This window comes from Chelonoidis abingdonii, chromosome 21 (assembly GCF_003597395.2).
Source record: "Chelonoidis abingdonii isolate Lonesome George chromosome 21, CheloAbing_2.0, whole genome shotgun sequence".
NCBI classification, from domain to species: Eukaryota; Metazoa; Chordata; order Testudines; family Testudinidae; genus Chelonoidis; species Chelonoidis abingdonii.
This window is the reverse complement of record NC_133789.1, coordinates 2,618,613-2,644,626: the sequence shown is the minus strand read 5'-3', so window position 1 is coordinate 2,644,626 and position 26,014 is coordinate 2,618,613. Positions and strand designations below refer to the sequence as shown.

The window sequence follows — 26,014 nt, the reverse complement described above, 5'->3', positions numbered from 1 at the left end:
TTGGACAGTGTGTACATGAATCTAACCAGTATGTACTGCAAGAGGAAATGATATGCCCATAGTGCATTTTGCATGTACACACCACAAATGCACAATTTAAAAGGATGTATTGCAATATACAAGTTAGTGACAATTTGCCTGTGGGAACCCAAAGGCCAAGTCCAGCCTTCCTTAATGTTTGTGAAATCCTCTGCTGTCAGTAGGGCTGCACAGCAGTGATTCATGGCAGAATTTAGGGTCAGATGTTAAAATACTCAGAAAACACAGTTGGTTCATCTCTTGCAAATCAATTATTGCTTTTAGTCCAATCCAAAATATGTTGTGGAGATTTCACTTTGTTCTAACAACATTTAAATTATTTCAAATCAGTTAAATGTTTATATGCAAAGAGATCACAAGTCAGCCGCTCCTTATGGCATTTCCATTTCAAATCTTGTGTGTTCAGTGGTTTAAACTGAAAGACACGATCAGAATTATTTTCAGAGATATTTGGCATGTAAGCTCTCAGGATAAGAGCAAATACAAAAACAAAAACCCCAAACCAACCCAAAAACAAGTATTACCGTAGAATAACTTTTTGTATTGAATATACTACAGAAATGAGGCTTTTGTATAGCGGACTTGAAATTTCAGTTTCTCTCTGATTTAAAAAGGAGAAGTGCTGGGGGGCAGAGAGCTCTTTGTATCAAACACAGTCAAATGTCTTACTAGACAGATAACACAGACCGAGGCAGATTTTTTAAAAAAACATGTTCCATTTTATTACGTTTAGAACATTTTAAAAAAGGCCAGAAGGGTTTTATTTTGTTTTTAAAGAGAACACTATCAGAAATAGTACTAGTCAGTAAAACATACTAGAGTTTACATAAAGCAAATGCATCATGTGCTCTCTTTAGCTGGAAAAAAAGTCATGAAATGTCCGGTGTCTGCCTTAATTTTATCAAAAGTTAAGGAGCATTTTATTTGGAAGGGGTGGTTTTGGGGGTGGGGGACAATAGAATTTTCAGTTTTTGAAACTGCTAGAGATTTTGAAAGCTCATGTCAAGGGAGGTGTCTATTTGTTACTGTTTGTTCTGTGTTTACAGCAGAGTCAGCATGGGAGGGCAAGAAATATGATGTGTAAATATTCCCTTGCTTTACACTTTGCCACACCTTTGGATAAAATCGTTTGTACTGAACAAAGGGATCAAAGAGCATAGATAAACAAAGACTGATGCAAATACGAATCCCACATTACATAAAACAGCCCTGAGGCATACCATAACCACAGTAATAGCACTGGGAGCAGATCGAGCTTCTGATCATTTGGAAATATGCACATGACACTTCAGAGCATGCAAGAACCACCTGCCTTTTCCCTCTTGTGAAACAGTTACTGTACATAAGAGAGCAGAGACCACACAGAAGAATTAGGACCAAGTCCTGCAGCCCTTATTGAGACAGTTCTTCATAGATTTAAAGGCAAGTTTTCAGTGAGCAAAGGCTGAAGGACTCGGCACTTACTGGAGGCGGCTATAAAAGCAAAGCAAAGCGGCAATACGTGCCATGCCGCTGTACATTTATCCCTTCTAACACTTCATGCTCTTTTCCAGGCATATGGGTAACATGACACAATTACCTGAAAGCCGAAGCCATTATTTTAGCCAGAGGAATTTAAGTTAGAGAGAGAGAGAAACAAAGCAAAATCAAAACAAACCGTGGAGGGGCTTATGCAATAAGAGGTCTGATCTCACTATTATGGCCTAGAACCAGTGGAGTTTCTTGGTTGGCACCAATGCAAACTGCACTAAAGCATCTAAAAATTTTAATGCCAACTAGTGTTTATTGTATAAAAGTGAGTACAAATGCTGCAAACAAAAGTTTCCCCAACAGCCAATTCAGTGCAACTTCATTAGCATCCAGGGTTGAGATACATATTTAGTACTCCCTTATGATAACGAAGATGATGGATTTGGAGGAAAACACCCGAGGCTATGGCAGAGAACTGGAATGGTTTGGTGACCCTCACAAAAGGTCAAACCCAAGCTGTACTTTACCCAATCTTCAGCTGAATGGGAAGGGATGCCACAGCAGTCATTGAAGGAATTCCTAGTTAGGACAGAGTAGGTACCTGATATTTAAGGAAAAAATCATTAACTTGGGGGGGAGCGGGGGAGAGAGAAAACTCAGCCCAGGAAGGATACTATCTTTATATATATCAGAGCAATGGTTAAAGACACAAATACTGTCTTTTCCTTTGTAGGTCCATTCTTCACTCCCCCAAAGGCCCCTTTAGGTTGGCCATGCTGGTATTGAACATTATGTTAATCAAGTAGTTAATGCCCCCTATCCTTTGGTAACAAATCATATGGACAAGGAAGATTCAAATTAAAAAAAAAAACAAAAAAACAGCACATAGCACATTTTTAACTCAAAACAATACTTTGTTAAGAAGAGACATGGATTAAACCAATATTTATTCTTTCTTCTCACTATCCTCGGGGGCAGGGTCTGCTGGAGGCTCCTCAACTGTTGCGCTATTGCTCTCTGAACCAGTGTTACTATCACTAGTTCCTTCCTCTGCAGTACTGTCAACCCCTTCCTGGCCACTCTCCTTATCTTCTGGTGTGGATGTTCCTTCTTCACCGTTCTGCTGGTTCTCTGTAGTTTCTTCTGGGTGAGCCTCCTCTGGAAGAAGACATTTCTCAGTGTCATTTACACCACTATAGTTGGCAATGCAAATACATTTTAGGAGCTAGAAAGCTACAGGGGAGAAAGAAATGTCAGCAATATCTTTGATACTATTTGATATCAATAATTTACCTTGTTTAGAAATTTTTAGTAGTTACTGCTCTGGAAAAATCTCATAAAACATGCATGAATATACAAGGTACCTTCCACACTACTTCTTAGAAGTAACCTGCAGCCTCTAACCCTAAGAAGAATGCTAGCCACAAAGAAAAAAAGAAAATTGAACAATAGAACTCCAACTTCCCTACCAAACTCACCTACCCCAACTGTTACAACAATAAGCTGTGGTTCAAAATGATGCAGTCATGCTTACAATATCTGATTCTTCCACTAGTGCCACCACTTTTGGTTTGGCAAGGAAATTTGACAGTGGGGGAAGTAAGCAAAGGTTAAAGTAGTCAGGTACAGCCAGGGAAGTGCAGCTTTCCCATGTCTACTAAAACCAGAGGGATAGCTCCTTCTCTGGTACAGTGAAAACGTCCAGTTTTGTTTCAATCTACATGAATGACTAAAAGATAAGGTGAGATTTAGGGAAGGTTTGGAAATCAAACCTTTTCTACTGGGTGCACCACACATCCTGGACAATATACTGACTTTGCTGCTATTCTTTTTTCCCCTTTTCAAAACTGAGGTTATTTCAAGGTGAAAAAACCCTAAATGTTAGATATGGCTCTTCCTGCTTGTTCTATTGATGTAAGAATTCTGAAGCCAGGCTCCACGTGCAGTTACCTGTCTCCATGGGAGCGCTCTCTTCTTCCTTCTTCTCCTCTGTCTTGTTAACTGCTTGCTCTTCCTCAGGTGCTGCATTTGTCTGACTGCGTTCAGCTTGCTCAGCTGCTTCTTTTTCCCTTTCCTCCTGCCTCTTGCGGGCCTGTTCCTCAGCCTGAGCAATTTCAGCTGCTATTTTTTCCATGTCCACCTCCACCTTCAAACTGCATAACTAGCAATCAGAAGAGAAAAGTCCTTTTATTAACGCAGTACTCTGTCTCTTAGTTTAGCATTTTGGTGTCAGGCAAAGCAGGTATCTTGTGCATTAAAAATGCATTTTGGAACATAACACAGAGGAAATCCTCATTCTGAGTTTAGTAGTTCTGCATGGGACAATGTTTGCACCTTGGTTTGCTAAATTTAAGAATGTAAAATGGAGAGCTCCAGCAGCTATAGAAGATCAGTTCTCTCTCAGAGATCTGGGATAAGACTATGCAGCAATAATGGAAAAAATGTAGGCCTTGATTCTCAGCTCTATTCAAGGAATACACAGTGCATTTGAGAAGCATGCACACAAGGGTGGCTTTAAACCATCTTTGTCATCTCTTGACCTTGGGAGCACAGTGTTGGTCTCCTTGGCTTCAATTAGATCAGTCTGAAAACTGCTTTTAATTACGTTGGCTGCCAATAACCCCATTGGGCCGTTGCAGAAGCCTGGAATTACTGAGGGACATGGAAGCCCTCTGGCCAAGACTCGCAGATTCTATAGCTCTGGGGCACAGAAAATATTCTAGAACATGAACCCTCTGTATTCAGAAGAGCGAGACAGAAGCTGGGCAGAGGACTCTTGCTAAATAATGTGCAACAAGTAGTGTCCTAGAAGGAGAGAGAACATTTTAAAGCTGTACCCTACCCTCTTCAATTCATTGTTAAAGGATTCTGTGCTTTCCAAGAACTTCCTCTTCTTTTCCTGGTGGCGCTCTTCTATTTGCAGAAGCTCAGCTTCCAGTTTTCGCTAAAAATGAAAGTAACTGAGTTATGAAACTTAATACTCAAATATATCAAATGCTGAATAAAATGCTTTGATGCATACAGACAACGTAGATCAACTTTTTTATATCCATCTCACCCTTATGGTGGAATCTGACTTTCCTGATTTGATGCTTAACAGCTCAAATGTGCAAATGAGGGAAGCCCCCCATCCCCAAGTCGTAGTAATAAGAAACCATAAAGAAATCGGATGAATTCTATTGTGCCCTAAGGAGTTCTAGGCCCTTTACAAACACAGAAGATGATAGGTGCTTGACCTGAAGAGCTTGCAGTCTTCAGACATGCAATCTATGTCTTTCTGTACACTGACAGTGCCTAGCGCATTACTAGTACAATACAAATGGGGATTAAAATAGGAGAAGGAAATTGGATGCAACACATTTTCCACTTTCTTTTGCAATTTAAAAAGAAATCTTCACTCTTTCCTGTCTCTGCCTAATTTGCCCAAATGCTATGTATATACACACACGTACAATATATATCAATCGGTACGCACACACACACACAGGAATCTGGTGTTGAAGTTAATTGAAATGTGTCTTAAATGTGAGTTATTAGACAGTCACTTATGCTTTTAATTTTCAGTTACGAATGTTAAAAAGGGGGAGATTTACCACATTAAAAAGAGGGCCACTAATAAATACATAGCTATAGGTAAAAAGCTATTGAAAATCATAACTGCATCAATACCTTTAAATCAAAAGCTTTTCTTTACATGTTGAAGGGCTATATAACTGCAGAGGACTGTGACATGATGTATAATTAAGAGGTTAATCTACATCTCTTAATCACTGCATTGTATCCTTTAGTAGATACAATGTCACAATTTTGCATGATGCATGGGAATCACAGAAGTTTGGACTTATCCCTTGCTCCTCTCAAAAAGCCAGGGAGAGGTTAGTTATCTGGGGCTATGCAACAAGTACATGCATATGCAACAAGTACATGCACATGTACAGGCTATGCAACAAGTACATGCATGGGAATCACAGAAGTTTGGACTTATCCCTTGCTCCTCTCAAAAAGCCAGGGAGAGGTTAGTTATCTGGGGCATGAAGAGTACTGACAATGCAACAAGTACATTCATGTAGATGATGCAAATTATTTTAAACTTGGAGTACAGCCCAGAACCATTATATTTAATACGTTTTAGTTAATTAATATTTACCGGATGAGAAGTACTTGTGGCACCTTAGAGACTAACAAATTTATTTGGGCATAAGCTTTTGTGGGCTAAAACCCACTTCATCAGATGCATGCGGTGTATTTTCCATTGCATGCATCCGATGAAGTGGATTTTAGCCCACAAAAGCTTATGCCCAAATAAATTTGTTAGTCTCTAAAGCCACGTCTAGACTACGTGCCGTATCGGCGCGTTAAAATCGATTGCTCTGGGATCGATATATCATGTCTAATCTAGACGGGATATATCGACTCCCTGAGCGTGCTTATATCGATTCCGGAACTCCACCAACCCCAATGGAGTTCCGGAATCGACATGGCGAGCCGCGGACATCGATCCCGCGTGGTGAAGACGGGTGAGTAAATCGATTTTAGATATTCGACTTCAGCTACATTACTCACGTAGCTGAAATTGCGTATCTAAAATCGATTTTATCCCGTAGTGTAGACCAGCCCTAAGGTACTCCTCTTTCTTTTTGCTGATACAGACTAACACGGCTACCACTCTGAAATATCTACCTGATGAACCATTAAAGACTGAACTTGACGTTTGAGAACTTGCATTCTAGCTGTAGTGACAACGGAGCGGACGTCTGGTACCACACTTTCACTCAGTATCTCACTAATCAGACGGTGGTTCCTCTGGAAGCGGGCTGTAGCTGTGTGCTTCATAGAAAATCCATCATCATAATCTGAAACAAAAATTTAACAAGTTAGACAAGTCAAGTGGCAAGTCTCATTAAAATGTATCCTTAAAATAAACTGCAGTCTTCAATTCAACCAGGAATAAAACTGCTGCCATGACACCATGAATAATTTTATGTACAAAGGTACCAGAATTACAGAGCAGTAAAATAATCAAACTCAATTTTGAAACGCAGTATTTTATGTGCTGTGAAACAGCAGAGCATGGGAGCTATGATTTTAGCCAGATCCCACACACGGCTACAAACTGATCTATTCTCTTTAAACAGCAATCAGTGCCTATGCCAATGCATTACTTTTCAGGTGTCAAGAACAAGAGATAAACACACTGATTACTCAAACTCTGATAATGAAACTTCACAATTTATGGTGCTCACTACAATAAATTCCTCATTAAAACAGACGAGAGTTCCACTAAAGTAAACTTTGTGCCTCAAACCTAAAGGGACTAATTTTCAGAAGTGCTGAGCACCTGCAGCACCAACTGAAGTAAACAGAAATGGCAGATGCTCAGCCACTCAGGTCCTAATGTAAAAAAGCCACACTAATAAAACCTACTCTAAGTTTGTTCACAGAAGCCAAGCAATTAATTAGCAAAAATCACTTGGTGGAAAAAAAATTGAGATAAACATGCATTAGAAGAAAATTATAGGCTAACAAATGTCATGTGCTAGTCTCCTACAAGCTTCTTGAGGGAGGAGAAGAAAATGCCAGAGAAAGGTTTGGTCTCAAGCCTATGACGAACTGCCTTTCTTTGATACGTTTGTAGAGGATGAACTACCCCAAAAGATATATGATAGATCAAAGAAATTTTTTCCTTAATTAAAAAAGAGCTTTTGCTCTGTGGCAAAATAGGAGTTTAGGCAGATGTTATTCTGAGGATTATATGTAACTATTTGTGAAACTGTTATATTAACCAAATATTACTGAATGTACTAGATATTCACTTTAAAAAGCAGAACAACATTTTGAGGCCGCACCAGAAAAAAAAAAAAAATCTCCAAGATTAAGATGGTTCTCTCTTATTTTAGGACTTCTCTACAGGACTGTTCAGTTCAGGCCAAACATATGGGTCAATCTACTCTTCACTAGCCTGCCACAGTCTGCTTTCCGTTTGGAAACAGCTGATGCACATTATCAATTCATTAATGCACTTTGACCTATTCCTGCTTCAAAATGACCCTGCCGCAGCAGGATCATCAAGGACAGTTAGATTGCAGCAAGCTAGTTGAGCTACATTCCCACTCCAGCTTGCCACATGATGACATGCCCTTAGTGTTTTCAGTAGTCCCATCACTGTAATCTTGAAGAGGTTCCTAAATTTTAAAGGATGAGGATAGAAAATGAAAGCATAGGAGGACTATCATTGTCATCACTGAAAAACCTTTCCCCATCTCCTTTAAATGTCTAAGTTCTGTTTTTTATTTTACACAACTTGCCCAGTTATGGGATACACGTTGAGATTGTTGCTCCACTCTTTACAAAACTGGAGGGGAAAAATTGAAAATAAAATTCTGTTATGCCAGAAAGTATTATTGAGAAGGTTGATTTTGACTGAAACTCGTCAAACTGAATATTGCTTTTCTGGAAGAAGAAAAAAAACCCAGTTTCACATTTGAGATGTATAAAGTATTAGATTAATTTGAAAATAAAAATAAAGTTGAAAATAGTAGTAACAAATCCCAGGCACATTCATGTGCTTTACACAGTTTATACTGCACACAGTGGAAAGTGCTATTTACTATGGGAATTATCTCATGCTGTGCTTGCTTGGGGGGTGAGAGGGGAGAGGAGGAGGTGTAATTGTCTGGCTGCATTTTTCATCCTCAGGTTTCAACAGATAATTCAGTCAGCCTTTTAACATTTTAAAAACTGAAACTGACAATATCTTTGCCTGACTTTTCTCAATGGGTGTGATATGGATGCCAACATGGTATTTCCTTTCAATTAAAGAAAATGTTTTGACAGTTTCTTCATTAAGTTGCACTTTGTGTTGACAAGTTATGTTCTGACTGACAGAAGCCTTTTTAAGTTCAGCTGCTGAGGTGTGTTCAATCACCATAAGGAAGAAGTCAAAAGACAACAATTAAGTAGAGTCTGCCAGAACTACCTGCTGCACTTATTAGAGTACAACATTCCATCCAAGCAGGACTGAAGGACCCCTATGAAGTACAAAGTACTGCATGACTACAAATAGGTCTATGGATCTTGTCACTGAGATCACAGAAAACGTGAATTTGAATAAAGTCAGTGAAATCTTAGAGATGGCTGTAAAAATACATATGATTAGGCCCCCAAATCAAGTGTTGCCACTTGTTCTGTGACCCCATATGCTAGGTTGTAAAGCCAATCAAATTTGTCCCATCAGCTCCTCCATTTCCATTTACAGAGGGGTAAATGGGACAAAGCCTGAGTGGCACTGCAACCCCGTGCACAAGGTTACAATGACCAGAATGGGACAGGAGCTGCAGCATTCGCTTGCTCCCACTCTTGTGTATGTTACTGTAGTGAACGCTACATTTGTTAATCTCTGCTGTGAAATTTAGAATGGAAATTTAGCACAATTGTAGCCTAAACCACAAACCACTATCAACTCGTCAAGTCTGAAACAGACATTTGGAAAATATTTTTAGCACCATTTGAGGTTTACAAGAACTTTTTAAGAGTGGCCCGGCTGCTGGTGGTCAATTCAGTCTTAAGCATAAGAAGAACAGTTGTGTCACCTTAACATGTAGTTTGAGGTAAGATGATTCTGAAAGTTAGTACTAAAGTTATACATTTCACGTTTTCTTTGTTATATGGTGTGCAAGTGTTTCCCATTATAGTTCAGGAGTAAGTCAGTGAAAAATTAATCGTTTTCAATACCAAAGGAATACATAAAACAGCTGTCCGAAACTTACTGTAGACTCTAAGGTAAAAATATACCTCACCAAAAGTGTATACCAATCTGCTTACCATCTGGGTCTTCTGCTGGCTGGATGCTCATATAGGGTTCACCTTTCTCCATGCGTGATTGCCTTTGTCGGCTTTCTTCTTCTAACGCTGCCTCAGCCCGACTCTTTGCGTTGATGTAGGCAAGGTAAGCTGGTGAGTTATGGTAGGCCTTCATGGATTCATTGTACTCTATCTGAAATTTGATGAATACAGTTTTAGTGAAATAAAAACTATCTATTGTACCCTGGCAGCCCTGCTCTGCTTATTGACGTCAGCCAAATATCCAAAAGAACAATTTGGCATAGATGATTTGCCTCCCTTTCTACCGCGCTTCTCTTTTTGGTACATACACTCAGAGGCTAAGGCCAAAAGGGACCATTGTAATCATCTAGTTGATCTCCTGCACATCACAGGCCACGGAACCTCCCCCATGCACGCCTGCAATAGACTCATAGCCTCTCGCTGAGGTACTGAAGTCCCCAGATCTTGATTCAAAGACTTCAAATTAGAGAGAATGCATCATTTAATCTAATTTAAATCAGCAAGCAACCCATGCCCCATGCTGCAGAGGAAGGCAAAAAGTCCCAGAGTCTCTGACAATCTGACCTAGAGGAAAATTCATTCCCAAATACAGTGATCACTTAGACTCTCACTATGTGGGCAAGACCCACCAGCCAAATTCCTGAGAAAGAATTCTCTGTAGGGGAAAGAATTACACAGACTTCTTCCATATTGCTCTTGATTTAGGGTGCACTACTAATTTGAGTGGTGGTGGGATACCAACACACAAGAGTCAAGAACAATTTAATTCTGGGAAGTCTAATGCTATCCTCACTGCAATGATTAAAGATTAAATCTTGCAAGCAATTCTTTGTTTTGTCTTTAACTACTGTAGAGTCATCCCAGGTTTCCAATTCTATCACTTCCAACTACTTTACACACCCAGGAATCCTGAGTTAACCTTGATCCTGATGTCCTCTCCTCCCTCACCCCAACACCTCATATCTCAGAGTCTGCCTATCATCTCCTCCAGGACAGGCCAGAACCATTTTTCATTTTTGTCAATTCCATCATCATGTATTGAAATTCCCACTTTCCATTCTTTTATTGTGTTCTTCAGTCCCTCCCTACACATGGCTAGGGGTGATCCAGACAGTCTATTTTCTCACTTCAGGTAGCAGAACTGTATCACTCCACCTGCCTGCATTGATCTACTGACCATTTCAACCACTTCTTTAAATCTCACTTTTAAACCTTGCTTTAAAAACTCAAAATAAACATTTTCACAGAACCACAGAAATGTAGGGCTGGAATGGAAGTCATCAAGTCCAGCCCCCTGCACTGAGGCAGGATCAAGTAAATCTAGGCTACCCCTGACAGGTGTTTGTTCTTAAAAATCTCCAATGATGGGGATTCCACAATTTTCCTTGCAAACCTATTCTAGAGCTTACAGTTTGGCTAGATATCAAGAAAAACTTTCTAAGACTCTCTTGCTGCAGATTGAGCCCATTACTACTTGTTCTACATTCAGTGGACATGGGAGAACAATTGATCACAGTCCTCTAACTACCCTTAATATATTTGAAAACTTATAAGCCTCTCCCCTCCCCAGTCTTCTGTTTTCAAGACTAAAGATGTCCAGCTCATTTAACGTCTCTCATAGGTCAGGTTTTCCTTTTGTTGCTCTCCTTTGGACTCTCTCTAATTTGTGCACATCTTTCCTAAAGAGCGGTGTCTAGAATTCGACACAGTACTCCAGCTGAGGCCACACCACTCCCAAGTAGCGTGGGAGAATCGCCTCCCAGGTTTTACATACAACACTCCTCTTCATACACCCCAGAAGGATATCCTTTTTTGCAACTGCATCACATTGTTGACTCGTATGCAATTTGTGAACCACTATAATCCCCACATAATATTCTGCAGTACTACCGCCTAGCTATTTATTCCCATTTTGTAGTTGTGCGTTTGATTTTTCTTTCCTATGTGTAGTACTGTGCACTTATCTTGGTCGAATTCAGTTCTCCAATTTGTCAAAGTTGTTTTGAATTCTTTTCCTGTCCTCCAAAGTACTTGCAACCCTTCCCAGCTGGGTGTCACCTGAAAATACTTAAGCATACTTTCCACTCTACTCCATTATTCAAGTCATTAATGAAAATATTGACTAGTTCAGGACCCAGGACTGACCCGTTATAGATACACCCTCCTAGTCTGACAGCAAACCATTGATAACTACTTTTTTGAGTACAGTCTTTCACTTGATTTGAGATACTCTGTATTAAAGGTCAGTTACACTGTATGATACTGCTGTATGGACGCGAAGGTGCCTTTAACTTTTACTAAATTAGTCTTTTTATGGAGTTAAAAAGTAGGAATCCTTGATTTTGCTTCAAATGGCAAAACCCTAATTTAAAATAATTTTTCTCTTTGTTAAAAATAGTAAGGTGGTATTTGGATGAAAAACAGTTCTAAGCATTTATTTGACCAGGTTACCTATGACCTCAGATGCTGCAATTTTAACAACACAAGAGATGTCAAACAACCAGCTTGTAATTGTCCTACATAGCTTTGGATATGTATTACAGTAGCAGCCTTGCAGAACTCTTTAAAACTATCAGCATGGAAAGAAAATTATTGCTCTTTGCCATGATGATCAACAATATTTTACTTGCCCATCAAAAAACAACAACCAAAAAAACATTCTGGCAGAGTGAAATTCTGCAAGGCTGTACCATGGAAATTAATTCTTACACATATTCATAACTGACCAGCTGAACCTACAGAGAATCAGTTTTGAAAGAGGATTTTGGTGCAGAAAAAATCAAGTACACTCAGTTAAAATTCCTATTAAATATAAACATTTCATTTTGAGTAGGATCTAAAAACTGAAGTCCCTGTTGACATACAATTATGATCAAGAGGCTTATCAGTATACACAGGGCTTCGTAAATGACACACACAAGCCACCATATAGGAAAGATGAAATTTGATTCTCAGAGTAGTTTCTAGAATAAAAACATCCAACACCACAGGATGGAGGACATATTGTGGGGAACAATCCTAGAAAGGACTAGCTGATCTAAGAAGTTTTCTATTTATATGTACTATGAAATGTTACAAGGCCCTAATTCAGCAAGGGACTTAAGCATATGATTAACTTCGAGCATGAGAACCCTCTACTAACTTCAATGAGACTACTCAAGTGCTTAAAGTTGGGCACATGCTTAACTCTCTTGCTGCACTGGGGAATAAGCTTAACTCCTCTATGACAGTGGTGCCAGGGGCATAAGGTGAGAATCAGCATTAACAACAAAAGATTTCATCCTTTTACCTTTTCTGCTTCATATTCATTCAAGTACTCTTGTTTTTCCTCATCAGTGAGATCTCGCCACATCCCTCCAATGATCTTGCCAATTTCCCATAACTTCAAGTCAGGGTTGGATGCCTTCACTTGATCCCAGACCTTAACAGAAACAGCTGGAGCTTTACTACTGATATGTAAACACTTCCAAATTAAATGTTTTATGGTATCATCTTAGTATTCTTTCTGAAAAGAACACTATAAAACAAAGCTATATTAAGAAAGTCTGGCTACCTCCAGTGATTACTTTTTGGGGCAGGAAGACAGTAGTACAGTCATCTACTGAAACTGGCAACAGCCTGATTTATTGACACCAGCTTCAGTTGTGAATCTTGCCCTGAAACCTGTGAATTCTAGTCTAAAATGCATATCACTGTATCTCTGGAAAAAAATTCAACATATTACCATGCAAACACGTCAAGCAGCATTTATGTTCAGATACATGACAATGTGCATTGAACTTTTAAGATCAGAACTTGGACCTTCATGTATTCAACAAGTTTTCAGTCACATCGATCAATTTCAATTCCAACAGGTTCTGATTACATCAAAAAACAGTTTCTAACTTCATATAAAAAAGAAAGCTGTGTTATTACTTGCCACGTGTGATTAGAAATACCATTTGACTTGATATGAGGGATGGGAGGGCTGTTGGCTTAATTCAGGCTGCTGGTAAAGACACTTTACTAGAAACAGGAAGGCATGTATATTTCCTTCTGGCTCACCCACTCCTTGAAACTGGATCATACACCCTTCCCATGAAGAATCAGATTTCAGCCTCTTCACAATACTTAATTTCCCATTGCCTCTCAAACAGTTCACAGAATAAATGAAGTAGTGCTACAGGTTAGGTAGGTGAACACACATTCCTCCCATTGCTACTCTTCAAGTCTAACTACAGCATCGCACTATGCCACAATGAGCACTTTCTATCCACCCATCTATATGTGGATCCTTGACAGCAGGGGCAATGGTAGTTCATAACCATTACAAAAAAAAAAAATCTTAATTTCCCTTCCCCAACCCTGTAGATAAAATACGTAACACAGGAAAATTGAGGGTGCTGACCTTCTGTCTGAGGGATAATTTGTGTTTTCCTAGAAGGTGGCTACCATATGGTTAGACCATTGTTGCCACTATTCTGATGGGGAAAGCAACTGTGTTTTACAATTCCCTTTATGAATAAGTAAGCTCTGCAGGTTGTGAGAATTCAGAGTTTAGAAGTTGGAACTAAAATAACTAATCAACATTTGGCATAAACTTAACCTTTAATGCTACTTATTCAACCTAGATCCAAAACACTGTGTACCCACCTTCCTGCTGTACCTCATGTAGGGCATCAGAGGCTTATCTGGTGGCTTTGGGGGTTTGGGAATTGTAATACCAGAGGAAGCCTATAAAAAAAACCCACAAAAACAAAACAGATAAATCCATTTCTTAAGATGAAAACTAGGCAATTTCAATACACAGTAGTCTGGGAATATAAATACTCTTGTATATTAAATACATGTACAGGTACTATAACTGGTCCTCATAATAAATTTGCAAAATTCCCCCTCCCCCAGCCCCAAATGTATTTGTCCAAGTATTAATTTGAAAAAGGTTACTCAAAAGTCCAAAAGGAGACAGTTTTCTTAAAACCAAAAGAGAGTCTAAATATTTGCTTCTGCTCACCGGTCCCAATAGTTTGTTTTCCTCAATTTTGATGAGAATCACTGTTATGGTACCTGCTCTGACAACTAAAGAAATTAGTACTGGGAAAAGGATAAGGAGAAAGTGTGAAAGAGCAGGAAATTATCTAGACATTCTTTCATTCAATCCGTCTTAGAAATACACTTCTTCCATGAAATCTTTCAGTGGGAACTTGGGAGTCAATCCAAATATTAAAAAAATCCCTATGAGACTGATCCCTCAACCTGTGCATCATTTGTGTCCGAATTGCATTGTTCTTGTCCAAATTAGATTGTGAGCTCCTTGAGAGACCTTGTCTTCCTTTAGGTTTGTACAATGCCAAGCACATTGCCTGCACTTCAAAAAAAAAAAAAAAAAAAAAAAAAAAAAGACACTAAACAGAAAGTGTTATTGATTGAAAGCTGCAGCATCCACTTATTCTTCAGTTCTCTTCCATCTACACACCATCTCAGTTAAAAATAGTGCATTTATAACAGGACAAGGTTTGTTCCTCCTGGAATAGTGTACAGACATCATATAGTTTGTAACAGCTGTAGATTCTAAACGCCCCAATCCTGCAAACACCTGTGAGCAGGTCCATGGGATTATTTTCACATCTAAAATTAATCAGACTCAAATAAGTATTAGCAAGATTGGGGACTGTGGTTCGACACTTGAAAATGGCCAAGAAGGTTAACGTTCAGTGTTTCTGCTTTTAGTATTTTTAATTTAGATATTTTTATGTTTCACTACATTTATGAAGTTCTATGAAACAATGCATACATACTTGCATAGAGTTATAATGTACATGAGGTGTATGCATTACCAAATGTATACATATATACACACAGAGATGGATTTGAAAAACATTAACTGAAACTGTTTAATGCTTTTAAATTAACAGGAATTTAAAGATACCATACACATATATGCATGGCAGAGAAAGCTGTATATGCTTATGACATACAGAAACAATGAAAATTCTGACAAATCTAACCTATTCATGTATTCAGTAACATAAATGTAAGTTCAGACACTACATTCAATCAAACGCCAGCTCATACCTTCACTACAGCGCAGGGGGTCTTTTCTTTAGGCACCTTATTAAACAAGCTGAATTTATGGGAGTTTAAAAAGGTATACTGCATTAAACAGCAACATCTATGGATTAACTGACAAATTCTTATTTGTATTACACTCTGAAGAGGCTAGAGTTGTGTAGATAAATTTTATACCTTCAGAAAGAAATTACATAAAAATAAAAATGATCATTTTTATATTAATAATTTAAAAGAATACTGTATGTCTACAGTTGTTACATTAAATATTAGGTGAAAAAAGTGTGCATTGACAAGTTTTATTTTCTTTCTTGCCTGTATGTGAATAGTGTTCTGCATCTTCACTCAAGCTCAGAGGTACCCCATATCAGTACATTTCCTCCCACTTTATGCCAAGTATTCCTTAAAGGGTCTACAAAGCATCCACATTCCATCCAGCCATGGAGGACAGAGAGCAGGCTCCCTCATATTTTATCGACACCACTCACTTGGATGGAGAAGTCACTGTTGAATCTGGAGACCTGATACTAACCATACAAAGTAAGACTGGGATGGAAAATAGAAACATGGGTTCCTTACATGGCACAACAGTGCAATGTAATCACCAGTTACAATTTCTAGTTTGGATCTTGCCTTTCCTTTCGTTTCATGCCTATAATCTCAATAAAATTTATAATTCCCTCCCTCCAAGAGGAAAATATAATCCACACCCATATTTAAGGTTCTTTCCTTAAACGTGCAGTGATTACTGAGGCTTCAACCCATGGAATTCCAAAAAGAAAGACTTTCCACATCTCAGATGGGAATAATAGATCTCTCTCGATCTATTACACAGAAGATTATTTTCCAGTACAAGGCTTCACAATAAAAGGAGGGAGGTAGGAGAGGGGAGAAGATGGGGAGAAAAAAAAAAAAAATCAGAGTTAAATTTTCTCTCTTTATAAAAGTGGCAACAGCCAAGATTCAGAAGAACCTAACTCTAAAGCCATTTCTGGTCAATTCCTGTTGTTTGCCGGATGATGTAATAGTTGATTCTCCTACCGTGACCCGGCTGTTGGTGCCCGGGTTCCCTCCCAGCCTGTAGTTGTTGTAGGCCAGATGGCTGTATGGATTGTATCCCACAAACCCTGGCGTGCTGGGCATTTGCTGATGGAAACAAATGAGACAAAAACACGAATGAGAAATGAGCTCAAACGAGGAAAACACAGAAATGAAAATGATCTGCAATATGGCATGCAAAAACAACTAGAATTTAAACAAGCAAATGAGGTGTAGCAGTTGGTTTCCTCTCAACATGTGAAGTATTCCAATAGAAACCTGTTCAGGAAACAGGATTTTCAGCTGACTGTGTTACTGTAAATTCACAACTGTCATTTGATGGTTTATTTTCAGGCGTGCTTACTTTTAACATAAGTGTGCCATACATCCTGCTTATGGCTATTTAAGTCTGCAAACTTTTCATAAGTGGCCAAACAATTCAGGAAGAATCTAGTATCCAACGAAACAAAAGAATTTAACATACAAAGCAATACAGTGCATATGATTATGTGGAAATTACCAATACCATCATTCATTATATGCACCAATGGAAGTACAGGCTATTGATCAAAAAAGTTAAAACCCCAAAGATACTGATAGTAGTATGACAGTGGTTCTCAAAGTACAATCTGTGGACCAACAGTGGCGTATGAAGACTTCCCTGCAAAATTAAAGATTTTAGGAATTATGCACCAGGGGGTGCCAGGGGATTTGATGAGAAGGCTGGAAGAGGTGGTGATCCATAGAGGTATCTTTCCCTTACGAAGTAATCTGCAGAATTAAAGAACTGGAGAACCACTGCAACGGAATATACATATTAGATACATTTTTTGTAGTTATTTCATCACATCACTATTTAAATTGCTTCTAAAACAATTACATACTTTAATTAACATGTCCATATCTATTCCAGAAATTAAATTCAGTGGGTCAGTTTGTGTACGTCTTTAATATTGTAGGTCATTACATTTGGTTTCTTGGGGATTCATCCTACTTGTTAAACCTTCAATCATTACTGTCTCATTCTCTGTATTTCTCTCTTCCAATTAATTTCTGTCTTGCTCCTTCTCCATGTTCCCTAGTTCTTGCTTAGTTTTTTTGTTAGATGAAACCCCAGCTGTCTAACAGTGAGCTAGTCTCACCCTCAACTGTATTGGTGCTACCACAACTATAATTCTTCCCTTACAAACCTTTGTATCTTACCCTACTCTGTTCCTTGATGGTTTTAAACCTCATTCATGCAGTGTCTAGCCACATTCTTCAGCAGAGTTGTGGCCTTAATTACAACACATGCTGGAATAATGGTTTCATGGATCTCAAAGTATACTTTGCCAGTGGTATGTATTAGAGACTGCTGCAATAAATACAGTTAAAATGGAGTTCAGTGTTCATAAGACCCAAGACAGAGGCTACATATCAAAGGGAAAAGTCTTACAATCTGAAGTGCACATTCATTTTATAAATGCTTCAATGCAAGAATAGATTGACACATAGCAGTCAATTTGACACAGAAAACACAGTAGTAAAGTTACACCTTACTTGGCAATCTTTAAACATTAATGTGTTTTACTGTTAAGCCTCAAACACAAAGCAGTCGGTTATTCAAATTTGTCACATGTAACTACTGTATGTAAATTCACTTTTCAATAAGCAGCCACTTCACTACAAGATCAGCAGTATTTGAAATACAATAGAATTTGTTTAAGCATATTATATTAGATTTCTCCTCCAAAATAACTGGACAGTATAATGTGCAGACACTAAATCTTTGTGGTTGCAAAACAGACAAATCCAATATTACAAAAAGAAAAGCATCACCGAAATGTTTATTTCATGCACACGGTCTCAAGTAAGGTGGATTACTGCCATTTTCAGTACTAAGCACAATAAGATTTGGTAGTGGAGGAAAAAGGCAAGAGATCTGTGTCTGTTTTTCTGTTTTATCATCTGCATTCATAGAGTGTAGATTACTTCATGTACAGTACTTGAGAATCTACAGTGAGTAGTACAGATAGATGATGTACATAAGATAGGCAACACACACTGCTAACTGCACACCTGAGCTCACTCTTTAAAGACTTGTGCTGCTTACTTGACTAAAGAAAGTAGCACATCTAAAAATGAACATGAACAAAGAAATACTGTATTCATGGAGAGCCCCACTGAAATCAATGGTGTTCCACGCACATGCAGGGATCTGCATGCTCAGATCTGATTGCAGGATCAGGGCCTGTCACATCAATCTGAATATTAATATAAAACCAAGTAAAGTATTTGTAGAGCAAAAAAAATTAAATAAAACTTCGGACTCAAGCTGTTACCCAAACTGGCACACTAATGCAAAAATAGTCTGTCGTCATCGTCATCCTCCCTGCAAATTTATATGGGAAAGTTTACAAATTTCTTTGACATCAAATATATATTTCCTGCTCCCCAACCTTTTTAAATGTGGCCTTTGGTTTAATAATAAAAAAAATTACATATTTCCAATTTTGTAGTCACCGTCTACAGGACTGGGGAAAAAAGTAGATCCTAGGCGCACTAATATAATTAAAAACTCTGCCGACATTTTCTTTTGCAAGCCATTTCACTTGTGCCTGTTTATTCTTCTATAAAATGCAGATAATGCTTCCCCTCCAACACAAAGCATTATGATGTTTAAATTTGTAGAGTGTTCCAGTCATCGGATGCAAGTTTTTATAGAAGTATAAACATATTTTCAGATGCTTTCCCGGCCACATGATGTCAAGAAAGATTGGATATTATATAATAAAATTTTTCAGGTAAGTCCTCAACAGATTGATTCCTTTGCAAACAGAGGCACTTACCTTATACTATGTAGGAAACTTTATTCACACAATGCTCACATTACAAAACGCCATGGATTTCAATACATTTGAGTAGTAAGATTTTCATCATGAGGGTTCCATTATTCTGACCCAATATAAATGAAAGTTTGCATAATTCTACATAACTATGTGAATATCACCGAAAACAAACTATACGTACAAATCTAAATTCACTGTAAAAAGTACAAAAAATTATGTTCAAAACTTGAACTTAATTCAAAACATTAAGCTTTTAGAGGCAAGAAAGTTTTGAATTAAGTATGCTACTTAGCTCTTAGTTTACTGTTATATCGAATTGGAATATTTACAATGGGTACATGGATATCAGGCCCAAAGCCTAGAAACATTCACCCCTGTATTTAACTTTACTCATGCAGGTAGTCCCACTGGCTTCAATGTAAAGTTAAACACAAATTTAAGTGTTTGAAGGATCTGGCCCTAAGTACTGAGTGAGTCTTATCCCAGTTTCCCCACACCTTTTCAAAATTCTGAGGTCAATTTAATTTAAATACCAAATGTCATTTCAACAGTTCAGTGCAAATAGTTTTATATTCATAATATTTTAATACTGATAGCTGTGACTACCAAGTTATTGCCTTAAAAGCCAGACTACCAGATTTGTGTTAATGAGAAATTCATTATACTTACGGTTGTGGGAGCAGGGGTGGGAGGTGGGGCATAGGATGGCCTTTCTGTTTAAAAGACAAAAGCAAATACATAACTTCCTGACAACTCAGATATATTATGCATATGGTATCCAAAAGTGTACTAGGCACACAACAATAATTTGGTAAGAAACTTATGATAACAAGACAGATTGCTGTCCCAAAGAGTTTACAATCTACATTGATGAAATAAAAAACAGAGGATGAAAGAAGAAGAGATGCGTTTTAAAAAAGGTGACACCAGTGTCAGATTACTAACTTTTTATTTAGATGTACTGGGGTGGGGAGAAATGTAGGAAGAGAATTCAAAAAAAACTGTGCTAGCCACTATGGAAATTAAAGCACGCTAGATTTTCTTCAGAGGCAAGAAAATGGATTTGAAATGTAGAGTTTGACATGTAACAGTATGCTTTAAGATGAAACAATTGTAGGCTAAATTTTACGTTCAATTGTGCAGCTCACCCCTTCCCCGAGTGGTTTCATTCATGGCTTTCAGTAGCATATAGTTGGCATTAAATAAAAGCATAGAGAGGGAGTAAATCTCTTCCTACTTCATTTAGGATTTGCACAAGAGTAACTGAGTGCAGAATTTAGCTCAAATTGCTTACAATTTTACACAATTTATATTTACTAAAGAAAGAGCAAATCTTGCCCCTTGGTGTGGAAGGTCCTGCCCATTGGAGGGGAAAATTGTGGGGACAAATGGTAAGGGAGTATGAATCCCCAAGCCTAACTCTATTGGTGATCAATGCATTCCACTGAGGTAGGCATGATGGGATGGGTCTTCTGCCACTAAGGAGGACGTACCCAGATGGCAGAGACTATTCCAGCCTTAAGACTGGAGAAATGGCTATAGAGCAATTCTGCAGCTTGTCAGGTAGTATGCTTGTGTGTTTCTTTTATTGTTTGGGCACAAATAATTCCTCAGTGCACAGCCCTGGCTCTGAGCTGTGGCAGCATCTAGTACCAACTGATGGGTAGTTCACTTATAATTACTGTATATGATAACATTCCTCTTAAAATGAGCCTGGTCCAGTAGCCTTTTCTCATGTGACAGCAATGGGATTATTCATATAAGTAAAGGTTAATGAAACAGATCAAGTAAAGGTTAATAAAACAGATCCTTACTTGTTAAATTAAAAACAAACAAAAAAAAAAACTTACTTGACATTTTGGTAGATAAATTTTCAGCCTGCTAACATTATATCTCAAATTCTGAAAGACAAAAAAGAGAACACAACGTTAGACTGTTAAATAGAACAATTTTTGTTTTCATGAACAATTAAAACTAAGAGCATTATAATCAGAGCATCTGCTTTTCAGCGTTTATTAATTTCACTTGGGTGTGTGTGGTTGTTTTTTTTTTTTTTTTAGCAATTTTGGGGTTTTGGCGGGGCGGCACTGGGGAAGGAGGGTTTGTTTACATGGGGCAGATGGCGTGTGCGGGGGGGGGGGGTGTTTCCTCGGGGCTGGGCAGTGCTGGGGCAGGATGTGTGTTTCGAGGGGGAGGGGAGGGCTGAGCGGCGCTGTGGGGGTGTTTCGGCAGGGCTGGGCTGCACTGGGTGTGTGTGTTTCGGTGGGGCCAAGGGGTTTTGGCCCTCAGCTGTTTTTTTTGGAGTAATATGGCCCTCACCACTTTATGAGTTGTGCAGGCCCTATATAGAACATGGCATTTGGAGTGATCCACCCTGTCTTCCTTTCCTGTCTTCTGGAAATCAGAGCTTTAGAGCTGCCCCGAACATGGCATTACAGCTCTGACAATCTTGAATAATAGCTATTGATGGAATTATTCTCCATGAATTTACCTAGTCATTTTTTTCTAAGCCAGTTATATGCTGGCCATCACAACATACCCTGGGAATCATTTCCACAGGTCCATTGTGCACTGTGTGAAAAAGTATTTCCTCCTGTTTGTATTAAAGCTGTTTACTGGTTAAAACCTAATTTAAGGAGCCCTAATTATAACCATGTATTGCAGGTAAAGTCACAAATCTGTCAGCTTCGCAGTGAAAGAAAACAAACAACTTTCCAGAAACTAGGTCTACATTTTCTTGTAGTGACTGACAAACTTTCTGTGAACTAGTTTGACCCTTAAGGATGAACTACTAGGATGAAATAAACAGCTCTGAAACTGAAATCCAAGGTTTGTCTGATCTTCCTTGTAAAGATTTTACTTGTGCATCGCTTTTAATAAAAATTACAGTACTATATATTGGATTTCAATCATTTGTCTTATATGGCTGGCTTCAAAGACTGGATATGAATGCAGGAGTGCGCACATATGGTATCCTAAATAACATCATAAAATATAAACAAGTTCATAGTAATACATTGTCATACAGCTAAACTGCACCTCAGAGTAACAAAAAAAGCAAATGTTCCTATTACAGCTACTAATGTCATAGTCAGTGAGAGCTGGGCATGTGCAATCTGCTGCAGGAGTGAACCCACATATGTAAAATGCTCTGTAAAATAATAGCAATATCCTGCTAGCCTCTCTCATAAATTAAATCCATTGAAGACTTGAGCGCAAGATTTGGGCCCAGTCCTGTAAACGCTCAGCATCTGATACTAATAATGTTTATCACATCAAATACTAAAACTGCTATACACATGCTTCAGTTTTGAACTTGTGATTATTCCCACACATAATGGACTACTTATGCACAAAGTTCCATGTATGTTTGAGTATTTTTATGCCCAAGGCCTACAGATGGACTGCACTGTTGACAACACTAGACAACCCTTTCTAAAGAAGTTGCCATTCCCACACAAAGTCCAAAGAAAAGAATGCTTACACAGATCAATTTTAAATGGAGACCCTGCTCCAGAGCAACAGAAAGATCTCATTACTCATCCAATTTGGGGAAGACTGGGAGGGAAAGTGCTAAATATACAAATATATTTAATATGCAAATTCCACTCCACCCCCCCCCTTTTTTTTTTTAAAAGAGGCAGCAGATGCTAAGCACTCAAGTGATAAAAACACAAGCATATCACTTCTAAACACAGGGTTCAGACCTTGATAGTTTTACTCCAGTCAATAACATGGTACCTTAGAAAATAAGACCCACTTCAAAAAACACCTAACTACAGCAAGAGAACTTGCTTAGAGGAGGCTAGTACTTGCCTCCTCTTCTACCACTTTTTGGCATGCATTATGGTGATGGGGCAAGAAATGTTTTTGACTGCCTTTCCTCCCTCCCCCATGAAGATGTGTGTGGGGGATAGCTCTCCCCTCCCCAACGAAGGGGTGTGTGAAGGGGGGGAAGCTTCCCCCTCCCCCATGGGTTGTGTGTCTGCATGTGTGTGAGAGGTTACTACCCCCCTCCCCCACAGAGGTGTATGTCTGGGGGGGGGAATGGGGGGCAGCTCCCCCCTCCCCCACAGAGGTGTATGTCTGTGGGGGGAGGGGGAATGGGGGGCAGCTCCCCCCTCCCCCACGGAGGTGTATGTCTGTGGGGGGAGGGGGAATGGGGGGCAGCTCCCCCCTCCCCCACGGAGGTGTATGTCTGTGGGGGGGGGAGACATGTGGGTAACTCCCCTCTCCCCCACGGAGGTGTATGTCTGTGGTGGGGGGGAATGGGGGCAGCTCCCCTCTCCCCCACGGAGGTGTATGTCTGTGGGGTGGGGGGGAATGGGGGGCAGCTCCCCTCTCCCCCACGGAGGTGTATGTCTGTGGGGGGGGAACGGGGGCAGCTCCCCCCTGCCCCACGGAGGTGTATGTCTGTGGGGGGGGGGAATGGGGGCAGCTCCCCCCCTGCCCCACGGAGGTGTATGTCTGTGGGGGGGGGAAGTGGGGGGCAGCTCCCCCCTCCCCCACGGAGGTGTATGTCTGTGAGGGGGGGAATGGGGGGCAGCTCTCCCCTCCCCCATGGAAAGGTGGGGGGGGGGATCGTCTCCGTCTCTCTCCCTCAGCCCTTTCCCATCCCCCTTCGTAGGCTCAGGCTGTCGCCGAGGCCGCGTAGGCTCCGGGATTCCCGGGGCCGACGCCCGAGCCCGTGCTGCAGGCCCCACCCACTCACACGCCCCGCCCTGTCTCCCGCCACCCCTCAGAGCCTCACCCGCTCCAGCACCGGCCTCGGCCCCTTTGTTCCCAACCAACACCGAGCTCCTGGATGTCCGGGCAGCAGCAACTCGCGGGAAGCCGCCTGCCCTTCCGCATCAGCACATTCCACACGGCGTCCCGGCGTCCCCGCGCTTTTGTTCCCTGCCCAGGTTTATCCCGAGCCAGACACCTTCGTACATCACCCTGAGATTTTTATCGTCTACTATAAGGGCAGAGAAAAGACAGTTATTCTATGGCGAATCTGAAGAGCTCAGCGGGTGAAGAAAGCCAAGAGAGGAACGCCGGAACGCATGCCACGTGACGTGAAGCACTCGCAAAGCGAACGGAATGACGTAAGGAGAGCCTAGTGACGTGTCAGGCGGAGGTCAGGGAGCAGAGATCACGTGGTGCGCGGCAGTTGGACGGGAGAGAAGGGGGCGTTTGGAGCGTTGGTCCCTCTCGGCTTTGACGTTCGTCTCGTGCCTCAGTGACAGTTCGAGGGAGGGGTGGGGGAGGAGCAGCTGGGTTTGGCGCCTTTTTCTTTCTCGCGGCGGTTAGTCTCGCGCTTCCCGCTTCGCAGGCTGGCAACCGTCGATTGAGGAGAAGGCAGCGAATTGGGTTGGGCGCCTTTTTCCGCCTGCGAGCGCTGCTCCTGGGTGTCACCTTTCTTAGTGTCCTGTCAGCTCCCCCTTCGCTCTCAGGAAACAGCGCCTGCAGGCACTACAGCTCTGCCGTACAGGCCTCTGTTCCGTGGTTATGATAATAATAGGAGGGGTCCCTGGGCCACACGCAGGGTTATTGGTATGAGAGGCTGCAGCGGATGGGACTATTGTATGGTGGTTTTATAGGCCAAGTCGTGCGCCACTCAGTATTACTCTAAAAGGAGATGCCCCTGGTGAGGCAGTGCTGGACGTGGTTACTATTCATTACTTGCATGAATTGATACAGTATCTGAGGCTAGGTGTGGGGCTTGGTGCTGGCAGAAATAAGACCCAGAGTTTTCTTCTGGGCATTCACAGTTTGTCTAATTCAGATGTTGGTCACTGAAGAAATGTCACTTTTGCAAAGGAATAGAACAGCAAGGTCCCTGGCCTCATTGGTTCACAATCTGTGGCTACAGTCAAGACTTGCTCAAGTACAAGGGATAAATCCATGACTTGCATTTGGCTACTAAATGACAAAAGGAATCAAAATACATATTTTATAATCGGCTGCTTGAGCTTTTTAAACCACCATTTTTACATCAGCAGAAAGTTTATGAGAAAAAGATGAGAAAATATCTTTTAAAATGTGAAAAATATAATTTTACTGAGGTTTTGCCTGCTGTTGGTAAAGAAATTCATGCAGAAAAGTGCAGGTAGCAGTTAGTGTTAGAGGCAGGACTAACATCCATGAATCCTGGCTTTTAGTCTTGGGCTCATACCATTACACCACACTTTTCTCTCCAATCCTAGCAATAACATGATTTTGACAATATGAAAAACCTAAAATGCTGAGAAAGATGCCTTAGATGTGGTCATCTGAGTCTGTGTTTTTGAAATATTTCTCATTGGCATTTGTATACTCTGGCACCAATTGTGTAATATTTACGTGGTTGAGCACTTAACTCACAAGAGTAGGCCCACTGGAGTTAGTGGGACTACAGTTGTGAATAAATGTAGAACAATGCAAGTAAAAATTGCATAATTGGGCTTTCTGGTATTAATCTGTAAGGCTGTTTTTGCTAATGGGCTCATTTCTACCACGCTTACTCATACTGAATAGTACTCGATACTGGAAGCATTTTCCCCTAGTCCTGAGAGGCCTCCAAGCTAAGTAATGCACAATTTAAAATGAGAAAAGTTGGCAGAATGTGGCATAATGGCCATGAGTGGCAGCTATCATAGGCTGGAGGATTCTGTGCCTCCCCAAAAGCCAGATGTGGCTCTGCTCACACTCCGCCCCCATCCCCCCCCACAGCAGACTCTGTCCTGCTTCCCACTCTGCAGCTCCCCCGGTGCCATGGCCCTGGCTCA

The 26,014-nt window shown here is 40.3% G+C and overlaps 1 protein-coding gene across 3 annotated transcripts; it reads right to left on the bottom strand.

Moving 5' to 3' along the window:
* Window positions 1-735: 735 nt before the first annotated feature.
* SMARCE1 (SWI/SNF related BAF chromatin remodeling complex subunit E1) lies at window positions 736-24,339 on the bottom strand. 3 transcript variants are annotated; one of them, XM_032788970.2, is made up of 11 exons: window positions 24,016-24,339; window positions 21,116-21,166; window positions 19,935-19,978; window positions 16,441-16,545; window positions 13,984-14,064; window positions 12,641-12,772; window positions 9,331-9,502; window positions 6,190-6,362; window positions 4,352-4,453; window positions 3,460-3,670; window positions 736-2,667 (listed from the first exon to the last, which is right to left on the bottom strand). In XM_032788970.2, the coding sequence occupies exons 2-11, from the start codon at window positions 21,120-21,122 to the stop codon at window positions 2,456-2,458; spliced, it is 1,239 nt and encodes a 412-aa protein (XP_032644861.1). In that variant the 5' UTR covers window positions 21,123-21,166; window positions 24,016-24,339; the 3' UTR covers window positions 736-2,455. The 3 variants fall into 3 exon arrangements, with proteins under 3 accessions (XP_032644861.1, XP_032644859.1, XP_074915871.1); XM_032788968.2 differs by having other exon boundaries at window positions 16,378-16,545; window positions 24,016-24,319; XM_075059770.1 differs by lacking the exon at window positions 16,441-16,545 and having other exon boundaries at window positions 24,016-24,314.
* Between the last annotated feature and the right edge of the window lie 1,675 nt (window positions 24,340-26,014).